Source organism: Pleurodeles waltl, chromosome 10 (assembly GCF_031143425.1).
Source record: "Pleurodeles waltl isolate 20211129_DDA chromosome 10, aPleWal1.hap1.20221129, whole genome shotgun sequence".
NCBI lineage: Eukaryota > Metazoa > Chordata > Amphibia > Caudata > Salamandridae > Pleurodeles > Pleurodeles waltl.
In genome coordinates, this window is record NC_090449.1 from 793,772,435 (window position 1) to 793,793,717 (window position 21,283).

At 40.8% G+C, this 21,283-nt stretch overlaps 1 protein-coding gene across 1 annotated transcript in view; it reads right to left on the bottom strand.

Annotated features, from left to right (window-relative positions):
- HIBADH (3-hydroxyisobutyrate dehydrogenase) overlaps positions 1-21,283 on the bottom strand; it is a 410,015-nt gene that overhangs the window by 97,492 nt on the left and 291,240 nt on the right. Inside the window, exons 5-6 of the mRNA XM_069211443.1 lie at positions 20,416-20,549; positions 5,822-5,898 (exon numbers count right to left, since the gene is read on the bottom strand). Of these exons, the coding sequence (XP_069067544.1) occupies positions 5,822-5,898; positions 20,416-20,549 (211 nt within the window). The remainder of the gene's footprint in view (positions 1-5,821; positions 5,899-20,415; positions 20,550-21,283) is intronic.

Below are 21,283 nucleotides of genomic sequence, written 5' to 3' on the forward strand. Positions count from 1 at the left end.
TCCAGTGTGTTTTTTTGTTGTTGAAGTTAACACCACAGGTCTCCAGTGATCCCTGGGTCTCCCTTGTTGAAATATTATCCCCAATACAGTTGGGTATACAGCCCATGGTCCCTGCGCAGGGACGGTTCCAGCACTGCAGCTAAATTACCCCTCGGCTCAAGGCCCTTTCAGGATATTATTGTCCAGAAAGTCCTACATCTTCTTGTCTGCTGCCACCAGGGTCAGACTGGGACAGAAAATAGTCCCGGGCACCAAATTGAAAGTGACCACGTTCGTGAATCAGACTGCTAAAAAAAGTGGCCCACATTTCCAAATAGGGCAGTTCTGAACTTGGAATGACACTCTGTGTAGGTGTTTTGCAAGGTATGGTAGAAAGCATGCATTTTTGTTTGCAACACGCAATGTTTGTGATCATTTCAGAGAAATCAACAGTAAAATCTGGCTCACTAGACCATAAAACAGGCCCACAACAGCCAAAAATAACGGCCCGTACACTAAACTTTGATGCCAGCCCTTCAGCCACTGTCAGATTTCCCTATTTGCCTGTCCGATCCGGTTTACCACCACCACCACCACCGTCATCTTTGCTGCACGGGCAGTGCCAGAGAGAGAGAAGCTACACCAACCAGCCATACAATGTTATACCAACCCCAAGCAAACAGTCAACACAAAAATAAAAAAACTCAGATCGATACGATCGAACTCCGCTTCTCACAGTGACATACCCATAGCAGTGATGTTGTATGTGTAGGTCAAGAAACAAACAACAACATAATAAAAGAAACGCTCAGCCAACAACCCCCGGATCAATCAGAACCCTGTGCTCTCGCCATAACCTCTTCTCACATCCTTCATCTGCCCTTTCCCGCCTCTGGGTCGTGGCAGACTGGCCTGAATTATGCGCTGCTTCTACTGATGTAGTAAATGCGACTTTGATTCAGCAAGTTCTACCAAGCACTCCATGTAATAATAATTCATCTTGCCTCCTCATTTGTCTCGGCCTGCAGCGCGGGCGCATTTAAAAGTAGTCCCTAAATGTCTACAGCACAAGAGCTTGGGAGGCGGTCACTCTTACACTGCAACTCCTCACAGTTAGAAGCTCGAGTAAAGGAGCAGGGTAAGCAAGTCTGCACATATGAACATTAGATCCTGTCAAGTTTCACGTGGAGAGGCATTTAGGAGTGGCAGGATGTGATATATCCCTTTCTATGTGAGTGGAAGGCTACTATTCCAAGTTCGCATAGCAACATGTGCATTGATGTACCTAGCAAGATACGAAATCCTTATTTTTCTCTTCAACCACAGTAGTTTCCTTCTCAACCACAATAGTTTTCTTTTCGACTCTCACAGCAATACTGAGCCAAAACCCCAAAAAGTAATAGATGGAATGGCTAAATTAATCTCAGGTGATAGTCACTATAAATTTGACACGTTAGTACTAGTACGCTGGGAGTCAGAATCCCGTGATCCATTCATGTTCTTGCACACATCTCCTAACAGACTGTTCCTGGATCACTACGGATCTTTGGGCTTTCTCAATTCAGCAGCTGAGTGCGTAGCATGTATTTATTTACCAGCTCTTTAAAGCCCAAACGTACAGCTTTGCAGGTAGCAGTGTGCAGCAGAGAAAGATTAGAGTCTGAGGAGGCACAGGAAGGAAGAGCAGGGGTCCGACTAAATTAGGGACGAGTAAAATTATATAATATACTAGATAATATCACTACCATAACGACTGCAAATACTTTTTTTTGTACTCTCAACTAACAAAATAGTCTCGCCACAAAATCGTATTGGGCATTGTTTTTAAAAATGTTATTTCATGTGCATATATGTGCAGGCGTGCATGATAATACATCAAAATTCAAAGCAAAAACGTCAGTAAGTTGACCTCTAGGATAAGGACATACATCTATAAAATACTAGACAAATGCTTAATGCTGAAATTTAACACAGAATAAGGACATGCATTTACAATATAATACATTGAAATAAGTACATCAGAATTGGCACTTTGTCTTACATTTTTCATGATTAGCCACTCCCTACGACTTCTTATTAGCCTGCTTGCCCTGGAAGTATTACGGTATCACCCCAAATGCAACAGTATTTCCGAGTGGCCCCAATTCTTGGGGCATAGAGTTGTTCTTTAAACTAGACCAATTTAATTTTGCTTTCCCAAAAGTCACATGACGGAAGCAAGGCTGTTCTCTATTGCTGCAAGATCAAAGATTTAGCAATTAAAGATGCAATAAAGAAGAATTGTTTTCATTGTATTGACAACTCCAAACAACTAGATATGCCAAACAAGGCCCCAATAGGATCCGGCTCTAGAAGTACCTGAAGTTGCTTACTAATCCACTGGAAGATTTTATCCCAAAAGCTAGTGATAAGAGGGCAGAGGAAGCAGATGTGTAGCCAATTGCCAACCTGATGATGGCATCAAAAGCATTCACATGAAATTGATGGAAACATCAATTGATGATACAGCATCCATTTTGTATAAACAGCCATCCTCTTTAAGTTGCCACCCCTCGAGGCTTTATGGGAAAGTAAATTATACTGCTTCCAGGACTGGGGATATATGATGCAACCTATTGTAGTCATGATTCTATTTAAAGCAGATGGAAGGATTCTTGCTGGTAGCTCTTGCTTAAGAATTCGGTACCAATTCCTGACCCCGGTTTCTGTTTGAACCAACAGGGCTTGAGTAATTTTGGAGTAGAGTGTTTTGGTTTAGTAATGCACTGGAGAGAACACTGACTGGATATAATGGGAAATCTGGAAAAATGAAAAGCTTAAAGAATCTGAAATAGCAGGATTATTGGTTTTGAGATGCTCCCATGTTCACATTCCCTGCTAATATAAAATCTTGAAATTTGGAGAACACCAATTCTGCCCAGTCATCTGTAACTTTCTTAGGGACCTGAAGCCCGAATGCCCCAGCTTCCTTTAATGAGGCTGATGGATGAAAACGGATAAAGTGATAAAACTGTTGCATTTCGACACCTCTGTACCACAGAAGGTATGGAAATGTATATCTCGTATGCTTCGGGAGCCCAGGAATTTTGAGAAAATGCAATAAATGGATGTTATTCTCTAAGAGCATCTGGTTGAGCTAGAAATTAGCATCACCTTGAATTGTGCTGGCAGAATTAACAATCCAATCCATAAATGCTGCCTCATAATACTTTTTAAAATGGGGTAAAGGTAAACCTCCATCTTTGATGGTCAGTAAGAGTGATTCCAGCTGAATACCAGGCTTCTTACTTGCCCAGATAAAGTGACTGAGCATTGAATTTAGCTCCTTAAAGAATCTTTGGGGAACTTTGATTATAACATTCGAAAAAATGAATAGAGACAGAATCATTTTAAAAAAAGCAGTGCGGCCTATTGTTGTCAGTGGGGAATTCTGCCAATTGTGCATAAGAGCTTGTGCTTTCTTAAGGGTGGAAAGATAGTTTAGCGGATAAAGATATGAGATGTTGCGGGAAACATAAATGCCAAGATATCTGATTGAGTGAGAGGTCCGGGAGTTGATTTGCATTTCATATGGCAATATTGATTCAGGACTGTTAAAAAGTAGTGCCTCGGATTTAGATTTGTTAATCCAAAAGCCTCCTAGATCAGAGAACGCTTTCATCTTTTTAAAGGCACGCCCAATATTCTAAGCATCTGCAGCAAGATACAATTTCATATCAACTGCAAAGAATTTTAGCAAGGGTGCTCATTGGAGTGGAGCCTTAACAGATACATCTTGTCTCAGAGCCGAAGCTAATGGTTCAATGAATAATGCGGATAGAGAACATCCCTGTTGGGTCCCACGACACACCGTAACCTTACCAAGTACTGGTGAATTGAATAGGAGTTTTGCTTCTGCCCCTTGATAAAGATTTGACAGAAGCTGCACAAATTTATGAGGACATTTGAATCTCCCCAGGATTGGAATGCTTTTTTGGCATCAAGCATTATTATAGCAGCCTTAATTTTGTTACTCGAATATAGTCTATCGCCTGGAGCAAAAAATGTGTATTGGTAGAAACAGACCTCCCTGGGAGGAACCCACACTGATCACTATGCGTAAGGCTCTGAACTAATACAGGCTGCCCACATTTTCATAAGGAGCTTATAGTCGTTATTGAGGAGGCTGATGGGGCGATAAGAATCAGATTTTTCCCCTGGCTTGCCCTTCTTGAGAAAGCTAACTATCACCGCCCTAGTGAAGGAGCTGGGAACTTCATGACCGATAAATATTGCATTAAATAATGCAGGCAAGGTCACTGCAATCTGCTCCGAAAGAGCCTTATACAATTCTGCAGGAAGACCATCTTCACTGCAAGCTTTGCCATTAGGGGAGCTCGTAATGACCTCAGTTACTTCGGAGAAAGTAACTGGCCGCAGGAAAGCAGCCTGGAGCACCTCATTGAGACTCTGTAAATTGACTGAATCAAGATGTTCATTTATGTGGTGATCCTGCACCACAATCATCAGTGCATATAGCTTTGTATACTTGTGCTCAGAAACCATTGCCTATTTCCTCAGGCCGATCAACATTTCGACCCTGGGTCTCATCAAATATAGTTTTAATTATTGAGGCGTTTTGTCGCTTTTAGACAGAGCGATCCAAAAACCTCCCTACATTTTCACTCTCTTCGTAAAACTGCTGAAAGGATGTGTTTTGATTAACTAACTCATGCAATAGAAAATGGTCTTTCAAATTTGATCTGGCATCCGGCACTCAGGCTCTTGGATAACACTAAAAAATGAGCTTGCTGGAAGCTAACGGCATGCTCAAGTTCATGCTGAAGGTTGTCTACTTTTTCAGTCCTTATTTTTTAAATTTTTTTTTATTGCTGGGCATTGTAAGCAATGGCTTCCCCTCTGATGAAGGTCTTACACTACTCCCATATTGTATCGGGCATCTTGTTTGTAATTCTCTACACTGCTTTTTCAGTACAATTGCTGTAAATGTTACTTTTCATTATCTGTTTTGGTTGATGCTGCTTTAAAACTGTTCTTCACATAGAGATACACCTCAGTCTTACCTTTCCTGAAAATACACTTTTTCAGATCTGTCCAGTATCATGTTTGAGCTCTTGATATCCTTAGACCATGCGTCAGCATCAACTTCCAGGTCATCCGCTGCTAGCAAATCCTGCAGTGCTGGAATTATAACACGCAGTTCCAGACTGTGTTCTTACACACATCTTTCTAACATGGACTCTTTACCTTTATAGGACATTTTGTGACGTTGTTTTCCAATATTAATCTTTGTGGTGCTTTTTAGGGTGCGTGCAGTTCTTTGGCAATTTCAGCTTCAGTTGCAAATTTTGGGAGCTCGTCGCTATTCAGACCACCTACAGTTTAAGGCTTGTTCTATGCTTCCACAGCAGAGGAAATACCTGTTCTTGTAATCATTACATGTGAGGTAGCGGAGTGAAGTCCATCTCCAGCTCTTACATAACCAACCGTCTGACATTTACAGAATTCTCTGGAAAGAGCAAGGATAATCCATAGGGCAACTGAGATACTCATCTGCCAAATCAGCAAACCTTTAATTCAATGGTGTCCATCTGATGAATTTCTAAGCCAGGACATACAACTTACTGGCCTAAATGCATACTAACTGATCCCCTAATATGTGTCCTTGAAGTTTCCAGGGATTTTCGGGTTGTCTCAAAAAAGGTAAACTGACTACATTAAAAACTGGAAGAATTAAACAATAAGTAGGCAGAGGTTTAGGTCTACATTTGATTGTTATGAATAACTGAAAATGGAAAAAAAACGATAAAATACATAATAATATATCTTTTAAATTACAAACCTGATTCCAAGATTCATTGTCTCAGCCGTTCCAATCATACCAATGGCTAACAGCATGTTGTTGCAGATCTTGGCAGCCTGAAAGAGAAAGTCTTGATTGTCACCATATATCACTCTTAAACTACACGTATTAAACTGCTGTTTAAAAATCGTGCCTCTAAGATACTGAAGTCATTTTTTTTTTTTTGTCCTCATCTCACCGACCCGTGCCAATAACGGGAGGATCCATTTTTACTCCAGGTATCTAGCCCCCTAATATCAACAGGCCACTCCACCTGACGCTCTTTTCTATGGATCTCCTTATATCCTTGGCAAATCCTTCCCCCCTCCGCCCAAAATCCTGAATGGACAGTAGGGCCAGGTGTACCGAGGGGGGGGGGGGGGGAGGGGGAATAAGGTATAATCATTGGACTTCCTTAACAACTCAAATAAGGTTTTACCCAACATTTTCCCATCCCACCCACAAGACATCTCTTTTACTGATCGGCCCGGCTCTGTCAACATATCCAGTTATGACAAATTTGCCGCCGAGCAATAAGCATCAAAAGAAACAAAAAGCGTTGTTGTGATTGGTCTCTCATCTCACAAACCCCAAATAACACTAAAGCAGAACTCAATGTTATTTCTTCCCCAAATATCCTATTTAAGACATTCTGCACATCTACCCAATAATTAACTAAGCCAGGACAATCCCAAAACATATGAATATCATCCGCGTCAATGCCTTCACAACATGGGCATTTCTTCTGGATTCTGCTTATACGGGATAACCTTGCTGGAGTCCAATATACTCTGTGCAATGTAAACAAATGGTTCCTCCTCATTGCCGCAGATTTAACTGTATTCCAGAGAATAGAGCATGATTTTTGCCACATCGCTATTATATACATATTTGGGAACACCTCTCCCCATTTCTGGAGTGAGGGGGGGTCCTCCTCAACTGCCTCCATCAAGGCTTGATACAAGACCGCAATTTCCTTAGATAGAGGTCTTTGAGTTAGTTCCTCATCCCAGCAAGATCCACCAATTTCTCCTTCTTGTAAAGATTTAATCCAGCTAGCCAACTGGTAGTACTTAAATTTAGAGATATCCCCTCCCACTCTCTCCAGAAATGTGGCCCATAGTATCAAATTTGCGCCCTCTATAATCAGTCCCCATCGTAGTATCCCGCTCGCCTTTAGTGGATTTGATAGTTTATCATGAAGGCATACCGGGGTACCAGGTGAGTCCCATATTGGAGCTGAGCTAGAGTAATAAGCTATCCGCAATAGGTTGCGAATCTGTAGCCAAATTTTACAGGCCTGCCGCAGAATCTTAAGTCTAACTTTTTTGAAAAACCTTGGGTGGCCAAATTTATACAAAAGAAACTCAGCCCCTTCCTCCGCATATGCAGTCAACGCTACCCACATTGGGGTATATTCTGACTTTTTATTTAAGACAATTCGACTATTCTTAAATTGAAAAGCCAAATAGTACTTATAAAAATCAGGTGTTGCTAGCCCCCCCGTTCCTTTCTCTTACATAACTTTTTCCACAAGATTCTTATTCCCTTTTATGACCAGACAAACGAAGACATGTCTCCCTGCAATTTTGTAAACCACTTGCTCTTAAATTCCAACGTGATAGTATTAAATAGAAAAGTGAATTTTGGCAGAATTATCATTTTCAGGATATTGGATCTACCTATTAAAGACAACGGGAGAGCCGCCCATGTTTTAAGGAGTTTCTTGGCCTCTAAGTGTATTTTCTCAAAATTTATCCTTACCAAGTCCCCCAGTTCTTTTGTAATCTGGACTCCTAAATATCTAATTTCCTGTTTAACTAGCGGAGATTCATATGACGTATTCCAACACATAATCTCTGTCTTCTCAGCATTGACATTATATCCTGACATTCTACCAAAGCCTTCTATCGCCAATTTTATTGGGGAAAGTGAAAAAGAAAGGTCCCTAGTGTAGATCATAAGATCGTCCGCATATAATGCAACCTTCTTCTCCCAGCTCCTACTCCGAAAGGAAAGGATTTCCCCATTGTTTCTAAGCAGTATTTCAAGTGGCTCAATATATAGATCAAATAACAAAGGGGACAGGGGACAACCCTGCCGCGTCCCTCTGAAAATAGCTACTTCTTGTGAAAGCACATCATTAATCAGAATTCTCGCTGTTGGTGACCTATATAGTTCATTAACTGCTCTGATAAAAGTAGTCCCTAATCCAAACCTTTCCATAACCACCCGCAGAAATAACCAGTTTACCTGATCAAATGCCTTGGCTGCATCAAAAGTTATTATTGCAAGGGGAAGCCAAATCCATTGCCGCCAGTAAATCGTGCACTAATTCCTGTAGCGGTCTACCTTTAATAAACCCTTTCTGATCTGGATGAACTAGTCCCGACAAAACCTTCCCCAGCCTTTTAGATAACAGACTTGTATACATTTTATAGTCTGAGTTCAGTAGTGAAATAGGCCGGTAAGAAGAGCACTATGTTGGGTCCTTACAGGGCTTCAAAATCAAACAAATTACTGCCTCCATCCAGGAGCTCGGTGCTTGGCCCCCTTCCAAAAGCATATGATTAAACAATTTCAATAGAACCGGAATTAATTCTTCCCTCAGTACCAAATATAGCTCATTCGGGAGATCATCTGGGCCCGAGGCTTTTCCTATCTTCAAACCCTTACAAATATCAATTAATTCAGACCCGGTTACCTCTCCTTCTAAAATATGTAACACTGAGCTCTCCAGACATGGCAGCCTAACCGTAGCCAAGAAATCTCTAACCTGCTCCTCCGAGTTCCACAACTCATCTGAATACAAATCTTGAAAAAAGGAGACAAAAGCAGCTTCTATTTCTGTTCGTTCTACACAAATCTGACCAGTAACCTTAGACCTAATTGAAGAAATATGTTTCTTTGAGTGGTCAGATTTTACCTTCCAAGCCAATAACTTACTGCACCCTTCCCCATATTCATAATGCGCGTACTGACTAGCTTCCCATTTCTTTCTTTCTCGAGCTTCCAATAAATACTCTAATTTCAAGTAGGCTTCCTCGTGTTGTCGTTCGAGTAACATTAATTGATCCCTATTCCCCGTTTCCTGTGCTGCTTGTATAGAAACCTGCAAAGTCGCTATGCTGGTCTCGACACAACGTAATTTCTCTCTCTCCTCCCTGCGCCTAAATACAGCCAAATTAATCAGCCTCCCCCTTATATAGGCTTTGTATGCATCCCAAACTATTTGCAAACTAGCAGACCCCCCGATTCACTTAAAAAAACTCTATTGTATCCTTTCTTAATGTCTCAATAATCAGGTCATCCAGTAATAGTGAACGACTTATTGTACATCGAAGCCTAGGAACTTGCGCAGTGAAGGAGAGATACAACTTAACGGCCGCATGATCTGATAAATGTGCCGGGCATGTGCTATTGAGGAAACATTTCCTATCAAACTATTCTGCAATAGAAAGAAATCTATTCTAGACTTATGTCCATATTTCTTATTATGAAAAGTAAATCTGGGTCCTGCACCCCCCTTAACCTGCCACACGTCCACCAACCCCAGATCGGTTATTGCCTGTTTAACCAATAACCTACATCTAGGGCAGAGGTCTTCAAACTTTTTGATGCCGGGACCCCCTCTTAAAAAACTTTAGGTGTATGGACCCCCTCCTGATAAAAATTTCTAGAACCTGGTACTCCTCATCATCAACAATAATAAACTTCCCCATTTCGCACAGCAAATCATTTTTACTGTGAGGAAATAATATTAAACAGTGTTTAGCAAATCAAAGATCGGTGAGTGTGGGGGCATTGTCAAGGGTGTGGCTAAAAACAAAGGTCCTCATTTATTAGGAATTGACATGGGGCAGAGCTGCAAGTCTTCTTGCTACACTTCCACACTCACAATACAAAAGGGCAGGAATGGACCGTATTTATGAAATACAGTACATTTTTGTCCTTTACCCCTGCGCTGGCGCACAATTGCTGCCTAGTGCCAACATAGGCAGGATTGTATTTGTGCAGGAAGGGGCACCTTCCTGCACAAAAACAATCCAGAAAGGCATTGTACCTCTTTCTACGGCAGATAGCAGCACACATGGAAAGAGAAAAAAACAAGGAGAAATTAAAATATTTCTCCTCATTATGCCTGCTCTGGGGAGGCGTAAGGTTTTGGCACTGCTCCAGTTTACTTGATTTTGTAAATCTGGGGCAGTGTCAAAATCCATCTGTGTTGCATAGGAACACCCACCACTATGCCCGTGGAACGCCTCCTTGACGCAAAGTAAGGCAATGCAGCGACTTGCACTGCCTTGCCTTACTCCATATCAACAAGGCCATTCAATCCTCTCAGGGTGGCTTTGAGTCAGCTCATAGGTACGATTGAGAGGCTTGTGATGCTGGAGCATCAAAAAAAGTGATGCTCCAGCAGCGCAAGCCTCTCATAAATAAACCCAAAATATTCTCTACATTTTTTTAAGTCTTTCACCGCCAGATAGCGACATATAAAATAATAGCCAGCTGAAATGAAAAATAAATAAAATAAAGTTGTTACTCATTGGGAAATGCACTGTAGTGCATTATGAAACCTCTATTAGTTAATGCACTGCAGAGGTCTGTGTTTAACCAGAGAGCAACAGAACTAAATCATTGTTAGTACAGTTGAGAATAGTTACTTGTGTATTTTTAGTGCCTTGAGGTCACAGCCTGTGACAGAAAGCACTGTGAATATCTAAAAAGGCATTATTTTATACTTGCATTGCACACAGTATAATATAGGCCACTACAAAAAGGTTTATTATAAAACAGTGCTTCCAAAATGTGAATTTAAGTAATATCAGAGCATATGCAATACCTTTTTTTTAATAGCTGTCCCTTCAACACCTCCAGATGAAGTGAGCACTGTTGAAATACAATTACAATTAAAAGCATGCACTTCACAGCTCAGTTGTTAACTCTTCGCACTACCCCTCAAAAAAAATAAATGTTTGTCCTCACAAAGCTTTGATCATTTAAAGCTGCTCCCATGCACCCTTTACATTTGCAGATCAGCTCGTAGAGCACATTTCCTTTTCATTCAGGAAGCAGAAGCCCTGGGCGGAAAGTCTCCTTAGCTGTCAGACGGCTTTCACAGCACAGGAGACTCAAATTAAAGTTCAGCTGAGGCATTTTAAGGATCAGCTGGGGGAATGTGCGACCCCCTTTCCAGGTCTCCACGGCCCCCCTGGGGGTCCCGACCCCCAGATTGAAGACCTCTGATCTAGGGGAATTAGCTGTCCCCCGGGGAGTGGATTTGTCCAAGGACAAATTCAATAGTATATTAAAATCCCCACGTAATACAACCGGGGATTTAGTTTTCAGAAGAAGATCATACAGTTCTATAAATGAAGTAGAATCATCTGTATTGGGTCCATAATAACCTGCGATCGTGAGCCATATGCCAAAAAAACAGACCTCAGCCACCACCCATCTACCCTTTAAGTCAACATGCACCACCCCTATACATAACCCCTTCGCTATTTTTTCTTTAAAAAGAATAGCAATGCCCTTAACTGGGCACGAATGATTGGTCACTATACCCCTCGATATCCACCTTGTATTTTTAAACACATTTTCCCATTCTTCTCGTGAGAGATGCGTCTCTTGTAATATAATCACATCCTCCTCCGCCTGCCTAAGAAATTTCAAAATCTTCCTTCTTCTACGCTTAACCCTGAGCCCGTTGACATTCCATGAGCTTATTTTTAATAATAAGCCCTCCTGCTTACCCATCCTATAATAAGAAAAGAAGAAAAAAATACCTGGATCCACCCCTTCTTACTTCGAAAAAAACCCATTTTGAGGACATTTATTTTTTTAACCTTTTTTCCCCTTATGCTCCCACACCCAGAACAACAAATTCTCCAAACCCCTCCAAAACCCCTTGTACCCCTACCCCAACCACCCATGGGAACCCTCCCTACTTTTAATAGGACAGCCATTGCTTATCCCATAGAGCCCTCCGCACACCGGGCAATCTTCAATCATACCCATACCATTACTTTATTGCGACGACTTTATCTGTTCTATAAAGGCCTTAACCTCCTCTGGCTCTCTTATATTATGAGTTTTATTCTGCCACATAATCCGCAGGGCCGCCGGAAACCTTAACTGCACCGTTGCTCCCAAAGAGCGAAGATCTTGCATTAATTTCCCCAACTCCCACTGTCTGTCCAAAGTCGTTCTGGAGACATCTGATCGAATTCTGAAGGACCAGTCATCCTTGACGAAGTTTCCCACCTTCAGAGCCTCAGACAGAATCTTCTCTTTTATTGAGTAAGTGGCAAAGTTCACTAAAATTCTTCTAGGGGATTTCCTTCCCACGTTCTTTTTGAACGGGTCTCGGTGTATCCTTTGAATATCGTCCTCCAATTTCAAGTCTGTTAGACCCAGCATTGCATCTTTTATCAAGGATACCAGATAACCATTGAGGTCTGCTCCTTCCGCCCCCTCCGGTACTCCAAGAACTCTAATGTTATTTCTTCTCATGTTATTCTCCAGAAACTCTAGTTTGTCCTGTAGAGCCCTCTCCCCCCGCTTAAGATACGCAATATCCTGGGAGTTGGCCAGCACCTGGTTTTTCTGCTGCTCCATGGCCTCCTCCACCTTGCCAACCCGGTCTGTTAACTGATTGATCTTAGTCTCTAAAATCACACACGCTTCTTGTATCTTAGCCTGAATGTTTTCATAGATCTCGAACTTCTCTCGGATCTCTTTCGTAAGGGAAAGTAAGAGCTCGTATACTCCCCCATCCCTGGGCTCCAAGAGGGCTGAAGCGTTAGGCTCAGGAAGAGGCCCCTGTACAGACAAGGGGTCTTCCCTGCCCCTTAGAGAGCTACTCCCTATTGTAGTTTAAGGCTCAAACATGGGGGGGAGAGAGAAAGAGTGAAAGAGAGAAAGAGAGAGAAAGAGAGAAAGAGAGAGAAAGAGAGAGAAAGAAAGAGAGAGAAAGAGAGAGAAAGAGAGAGAAAGAGAGAGAAAGAGAGAGAGAACAAGAGAGAACAAGAGAGAGAAAAAGAGAGAAAGAGAGAAAGAGAGAAAGAGAAAGAGAGAAAGAGAGAAAGAGAGAAAGAGAGAAAGAGAGAAAGAGAGAAAGAGAGAAAGAGAGAAAGAGAGAAAGAGAGTGTGTGTGTGTGTGTGTGTGTGTGTGTGTTTTTTTTTTTTTGGGGGGGGTGTTGTTTAGTCCAATTCCTGGAATGCAAGCCAATGTGTTCTTGCATACTAACCTTTTTCTTTTAACTTACAGCTATATAAGTAAATTTATCTTCAGGCAAATACATACATAAAATTAGAACTGAAAGATTTTCATTAGACACAAAAAAAATCTTTATTATCAAGGACGTCTATCAAGGACAGATTCTCTTTATAATCTTAACCTTCACTCTTTCGAGTGCTGCGCTATAATGTTCTACCACTACCCTCCTTGATAATTTACTAGATCCAAGATTGGACACTTACGGGCTCATTCACGTGACAACGAGTCTCCAATGTTGGTATCTTCCATGGAAATATCTGCTGTCTCAGGAAAATACCACTGCACAGCAGAAACATTAATAGTCTCTACTTATCGCTGGGGCAAATTCTATTCTCCCATGGCAATAAGTGATACTCCTTGAAGCTGGACAAAGGAGATGGAACAATACTCGCTGCATTGCTGGGAAAAATGGGGAAGGAGGATTACTCCAGTCAGTACAAAAGGCCAAAACTAAAGGTCTTGACCTATTCATCTACAGCACCAGGATTTCTTAAGTTTCACTTGCTTAAATATATTAAAAGTGTAAAGCTACTGAGAAGAACACAGTTGAGAGGATCCTTGAATGTGTAGGTTTCTGAGACATCTTTGGCACATCAGGATCTCAGAAACAATTAACTAACGTTACCTGATGTCATGCAATGACTTCACGTTTTTGCTAAAAATATCTCTGGCAACAGTGCTGCAATGGTTCTTTAACAGTGAAATTTAGGCTAGATTGAGAAACAATGCTAAGCATTTGCTAACAACCTGCTTCAAGCCTTCCTTCGTAGAGCAATTCCTCAATCTTTAGAACTGAAAGGCATAAACAAGCGGTCTCTGAAATCGTCCTATGTGTAAAGCAATAACCAACATGAAACATTATATAAGGTTTAACAATTGATAGAATTTGAATGCCACTAACTCTTCTAACATGCTTAAAATTAAGCTTCAGCATTTCGGTAAAAGAAATCACCTGGAAGACACAAAAATGGATCTTAAATAAAACCACTTCTAACTTTAGATTGTCATGTTTACAGATATGGCCTTAAAGGCTTAAAAGAGGTAACATGACTAATGAACACTGCCCACCTCTTTCTTTGTGCATGATAAGTTATGACTGGAAATTATTTATCAAGTTCTTTAATCCGTAGGTCATCCATGATAAAGAGTAGAGGCAAGTGCTTAAGACAGTCCGCTGGATGTGGGATTCCTCAGTGAAACTTATTACAATTAGGCCAATACATAGGTTAATTAATTTAGCTCATCATTTTATTTAAGGTTACATAAAAAGACAACCAGTTCAAATGCAAGGGTCACAGCTGTCAACCTCATAACTCCAATAATACTCTACCATACAAGCTCCCACACCACACATTTCAAGACTCTAAGATTTGCATGAGGAAAACACAACTAAATGAGGAAAGGGACACAGAGGCATAGCACAAAAGGACTTACCTAAGATCCAATCACATTTACCTATGGAACAGATACTCAAGTGTAGAAAAAGGATGACGCAATGTAAAGATACTTCTCAGTGGAAATGTAATCTCTAATTCAACCATGCTAATAATCGGACATATGTATAAATCTTCAATTGCACTGTGGACTCACATCACATTATGATGCCTCGCAATATCATTTACAATAGGCACACTCGGACACAACATGACTGAAGTTCCATATTTACCTCAGGTATCACCCCTAAAAAATACTCAGTCACATTTACATGCATGGGTTTGGAGGGGAGCAGACTATTGTTTTCTTATCTCACCTGGTAATATCATACACATGCATGCAAACCCACCCAATTGAGGTGGGAGACTACAGACTTCAGGGCTAGTCTCTCGCCTCCTGATTCCTGCATGCCAAAACTTGATTCCTCTGCAGGCTTCTGTGCAGGGACTTGTCTTGTGCGACTTGGAGTACGCACTGCCAGTAACCTGCTGCTGCTGCTGTTCAGTGCACAACATTTTTGTCACGCTCATTCTGTCTGCCATTGCACTTTCTCCTTCCTCCTGGCAGGTTAAAGCATATTCGCATTTTTGATGGCTGATTCTGCAGCATCACACTTGCAAATCACACACACGACAACAGACCCGATTCAGGCCTCAATGGGAGAAATACATTCTGATTCTTTGTTTTTTTTTTTTTTTTTTTTTACAATCTCCAACTTTCCTCTCCTAAAATGTTGGCATGTATGCATAAACCCTACTTCTAATGATATTTTCTTGAATACTTATCACTTAGCTCTTCTTGTCATGGTAAATGAGTAAATTACACTGGGGGTCACCAAGAAATCTCAAATGACACAGGACCAGTTACTGAACGGGGATTCAGTCTGAAATTATTTAACACAAAATCTGCACAGCACAGTTCCAACCTTTACTATTTCTGCAAATCACACACTCAGAAGTACGAAGGGGAAGATTCGTATTTCATAGCAAGAAAGGTAACTTTCCATTTAGTGTTAAATAGGTTCTACCTTGTTGTCTATCAACAATTCCTTGTACAGCTTTCCGTCTGGTAACTGTCGTCCATGGCACTCATCACCAATCTCATGTTGGTGTAAAACGCAAATTATACTTCTGCCTGCATAGCACAGTGGTCTTTACAAACATTTTTTTTAAAGCCTCTGCTAAGCTCCTCCCTGTTCAAAAGAGTGCAATATTTCATAAGCAACCCACTCCCATGATAGTGGAGGCAATGATAATGGAGTCATGGGTACCTCAACAACTTCAATCCCTCCTCACTCATGGCACAGTATAAACAATTTGTTATCACCCTCTCCACCATCCTTTACGATCCCGGCCCCCAGCAGTGAAAATACAAGCTCCATTTAAAACGAGGAAGACCCAGACCACAACCAATTAGGATCTTAACCAGCTACTCATGAATTCCTAATGTATCGCCACTCTACCACCTCTGAACAGACTGGCAATTGAAACTATCAATTTCTCTCCTACAGCCCTAATATCAGTGGCCCCCTCCACCGATGTTTTTTTTTTAAACTAGTCTTCAGACTCAAAAGGCACAAACTGAATATACAGTAACAGCCTTATATGGTTCTTTCCACTTTTCTTGTCTCAATGCAATTCGGCAGCATTTAACCTGAGAAACTAAAACATTATGATCTGTGGTTTTTCTAGGGTAGGTATCTGTGGAATAGTGGGAAAGACTGATTAGATATGGTGCGCCTTTGCCGATTCTTGGGGGGCGGGGTGCTAATGAATGATAAATCCAATTAATATTGTTTGTGGGACAAAAAAAAAGGCTAATCTCTCCACAAGTACCTCCCTTAATTACTTTTATTAAAATAAGGGAGACACGACATTAGTACCTTAAAATAAAACATATGCTATCACAATGTTCCCTACTTTAAACGTGTTTTGACCTGGTTATCTTTGGCCTGAGCAGAGCTTAACAATTGAGGAAGAATACTGTGGAAAAGCCTCCGAGTCTTACCGTAGCCATTTCACCTTAAGCAATTAGGACGCGGGGTTGGGTCACCCAAACGAATAGCAGATCTGGTTTCTGATGATCGATACATGGCATTATGAATGCTCAAAAATTTACTTTTTTAGATGTATTTACTAATGAAATATTTGTAGTGACACTGCAGAAAAAATATAAGAGGGATAATTTTTGCTTTGTACAGGCACACAAGATTGATTCACTAGCAGCAAGAGGGTTCCTAAATGAATTATTAAAGGAATTTTAACAGAAAACGTTAGTCTTTAAGTTTCTTAATAAAGATGTAAATAAGCCAACTCTGAAACCAACTGAATTTTTAGGTGAAGTAATTGCAGGTGGCGCAAACAAAGGCATCTGGTAATAGTCCTTGGCTCTGGGCCAAAGCGTTTATTCATATGCTTTTGCTTAAGCTTAATACTTGTTGTGAAGGTCAATAATGCCTGGGCAGGAGTTACTAGAGGTGAAAGAATAGTAGTGTGTGCTCCAGCAAACTGGAACCATTATTATAAGCATTTTACATTTGCCTAAAACCAAGTTGCTTGCAGAGCTATCATTTGGAATGGGTATTACTTTTTCTTCGGATTTGCTTTAATTTCTTGAGAAACATAGAATAGATTTTTATTAGGTACATAATGCATGGATTCGAATTTTATAGATTATGTAAACAGTTCCATGCATCTACACACTGTAATTAATAAAAAAACAGAATAAAAAGTAAGAGGTTAGACAAAGATAACCAAGCTCCTTCAGAAGTCTGCTACTGCACCAAGAAGGATGGGGCCAGACGTAGAAAGTACTTTCTCCAGTCACAAACCCCGAGATCAGCAATGTCTCATGGTATGTGACAGAAAGGGACTTTTAGAATGAATACACTATGTCCTTTTAGGAGACATTTTGCAATATGTTCTGAATCGCAACTAGAAGAGCCAAGGTACTTATCAATGGTTTGCGATTGCGATCGTTGATGAAATACTGATTCCTGAGTCAGGTTGGTAACTAATTTGTAAAAGGGATGGTGCCACGTTTGGACACTTTCCGCTTTGTGAATTGTGCCGGCACCCCACCAACCACTAGCTTCTCCCCTGACCCGAAAAACAAACCCTCGCCCTGTTTTTTTTTTTTTTTTTTTTTTTAAGAAACACCAGTTCCTTTAAGGAACACTGATTGCCTAAAAAAGTTCTGTATAGGAATGCAAACACAGAGATAGTGGTCACCTTTTCCTTTAAATCCACCATGGCCACCATCCTCGTCTATGTTGCTAATCAAACAAGACTGCAAATAGCAACATGTCTAATGAATGTTCATTAGGCAAGTTGTTCTGCGACTCCCTAGGACTGGAGATTTTGTTACTTGCCCTATCAGTCACCAGTCTTTTGCTCTTTAGTGAGTAAATTTGGAGCAGGCTTCAGTCAAATGGGCAGAACCTTGAATAAATAAATCTTTGTCCTAGCATAAAACAAAGTTAATGTTAAGACTTTCAATGGATTAGGCACTAACTCCTACTCAAAAGTCCAAACGAAGGTCTTATTGACATGATGTTCATCAAAGAGACATAAAAAACCTAAGACCACTGTTAACAGGTTTATGTATTGTTCTACAAGTTGCAATTTTGCCAACACGACTAACTAGAACCAGGGGTCTTGCATACCGAATATCAGCTGCAGTCTTCCCTCCACGCTCAAACTCGTCTAAGGCATGCTGATACAACCTACATTCAGAGTTCGTGTCTTACACTAAAATACGTTTCTAAAACTGACGGAACTGTTTTCATATATGCCTCATGTGTGGTGTTTTTGGATCTTGCCCAGGCAGTTGAGAATGGCAACAGTTCTAATCCGTGGTAGAAACAATCTGCTCGGGGTACCATTGAAGCGCTGGAGCACAGAGAAGCCCCATAAAGGTACACATCAGCTTCGGTCATATGTGGAATCTAAGGTAAAGCTTCGGACTTACTTAAGCTGACAAAGCGTTTGTCATGGTTGCTCTCTAAAGCACTTATTTTGATTCTCTTCTTATCAGACTTAAATTCTGTACTAGAGATTGGATGCTGAGCACATGCGCCTATTCTAATACGTAAGTCGCAGACAATATTGGTATGTTTTGCATGAGTAAGTTGCTGCCCTCCCAGATCTGACAGTTGGTTTACTGTGCATGTTAACTAAGAAAGATCAACATCTTAACATGAATTTATGAAGTGTAGACATGTACAAGAAGAGGTCGGTTTGGGAAACAACTCGATGCAGCTACGGAAGGAACGGACTGGGATCGGATAGTGACAGCACATACTTAGGTTTGTCTCTCACAGCTGTATAAGGGGGAGTACAGCCAGTGGAGAAGACCACAACGGCAAAAGTAGGCGGAATGGTACATTTACACTTTAAGTGAGTTAAGAATTTCTGCTACGCACCCAGGAACAATTCAACCAAAAGTGCCTGTGGGTGCAAGGAGCTTTTGCGACACTTCTTTAACCAGATCATGCAGAGGATTTGTCTGGCTCTTAATTTCCTCACTGCAGACGAGGAGGTGGAGGGGACATGGTCTGTATTTTGTTGCTGGGAGTGGGATTTGAAAAAACACCACCTCATACCCCTGGTCCCTGAAGGGAAACGGATGCCAAAACAAGGCACAAGATTCCCATTCTCCCCCTTTCAAGTGGATAGTGCTCGTCTACACTATGATGTAGAGAATACAATCAATTGCAATTGGAGAGATGGACTGCACAGGGTGAGTGGGTGAGGACAGTAGGTTAGGCATTGTAACAGTTTTAGTATTCAGGGGCAGGAAGAGCACTCCGAGCAGTCCACTGAGCAGCACCAAGAGGTTATGGGCAAGGTATAGGTTTAAGGAGATCAGGGGTCCAGGCAATGAGAAAAAAATTTCTGTGACTATATCAAGACCATTTCTTACCAAATTACCTCTTTCATAGAAAGGAAAGAGTACGACAGGGTAGAAAAGCATGCGACATGTGATGGAACACCGAGCCCTGGAGATGGTTCTGAGGCCCTTGCTGCAAGTGAGTGAAACACAAGTGGTACGGAAACACTGCAGAACCGAAAACATTTCTTTCATATCACTGGAGAGTAGTTTCTGGATTATGTAATGCCAGAGAGCTTTAATTGTACTTGTTTGCACTGTATTGAAAATGTTTTTATTGTTTTATGAATGTCAATGGAAGGCTGCAGCATGGGGCAGTTATTCAAGACCCTCTTGTGGCTGCAAGCACGTCAAGGCATGCTTTACAGCTTGGATACTTTAAAAAAGCAGCCTCATGGTCTATGAGCTGGTAACATGCATTCTATCACAAGTTAATGTAGGTTGCCTTAAACGTCTCTACCAGGTTGATGTTGACCAGGAATGGTCCTTTCGAAGCGTGGCAAGAATGAATCAGAACTACTTGACTGATGGGTCTCATAGGGAATATTTGAGGGACAGGGTGCCTAGATAGCGCCTAAGTCACTGTCTACGTATGGTGAGTATTATGAATGAGTAGTCAGCTCATGCAATCTTTGTACAGGTCCTTGATGATATTTCTGGGGTTGATGTGAAAATATGGACGTCTTTGGAAGTAGAGCAGAGGGTCTGTTATGACACCAATTTTATATTTCAAAACTAGACACACAAAGGAAGTGTCTCTAATGGCCAAAATCATTCAAAGACAAACGAGAAATAGTGAAAAGGGAGGCTTAGTTACAATTTCCATCTTTCATCTGTGCCATGTAACAAATGTAACCCTCATAACAATTTTGACGTAAACCTCATCTTAGAATATTATTAACGGGAAAACATGTTTTAATTGCGAGTAGGGAAAATTGCATATAAAAAATAAAAGACTTTCTCTTAAGATGTTTGCTAAATTTACCTGTCCAGTTCCAACTTCTCCACAATAGACAACATTCGCTCCCATGCAGCTCAATAGTTCTTTAGCAGCATCAAACTCCTGCTCAACTCCACCAACCATAAATGTAAGGTTCCCAGACCGTGCAGCCCCAACACCTGAGGAATAAATATTTAGGTTAATCATTATGACAACATATTCAATCTAGCTGTCACTCTATAAATGTGCACATGTGAAGCAAATATGCTCTCTTCAAACCCTTAAGTATGCAGTTATATCCATTGAAATGGACACAATAATTGCAAAGCCCTAAATGTTACAGACATAAGGAAAAAAGAACAAGGACTAAGGCCCATTTATACAAAAGTTCAATTTTGCAGTTCCTAAATAGCGAATCCTAAGAAATTGTCATTTAAGAAATGCAAAATGGAATGTAAGAAAATTGCGATTTCCTAATAGCAATTTCTATGGAGTCGCATTTCCTATTAGAAAATCGCAATTGTAAGTTGTAAAAAAAAAAAAAAAAGGTGCTCTTTTAAAGCGCTTCTATGCATTTTTGTGCCTTTTTAGAATTTGCACATGGTTACCACTGAATTAAATTTGATGGTAATAGCATTTCCTAAATGCCCATTTCACATTTAGGAAGTGCTTTGTACATGTGCTTAGGAAATCGCAAATAGAAAATCCCTATTTGCGATTTCCTATTTTTGTAATCGCAATCTGTGCGGCCACAGAACCCTTTGTACATGTGGAAAGTCTCTTTAGCATTGCTTAATGGGTCGAAATAGTGATTCTGTCATTTAACAAATGCTAAATGGCTTTGTACATATGAGCCTAAATCACTTTGATCTAATTGCTGTAAATCGCTTCAATCAATCAATCAGTGCATTTA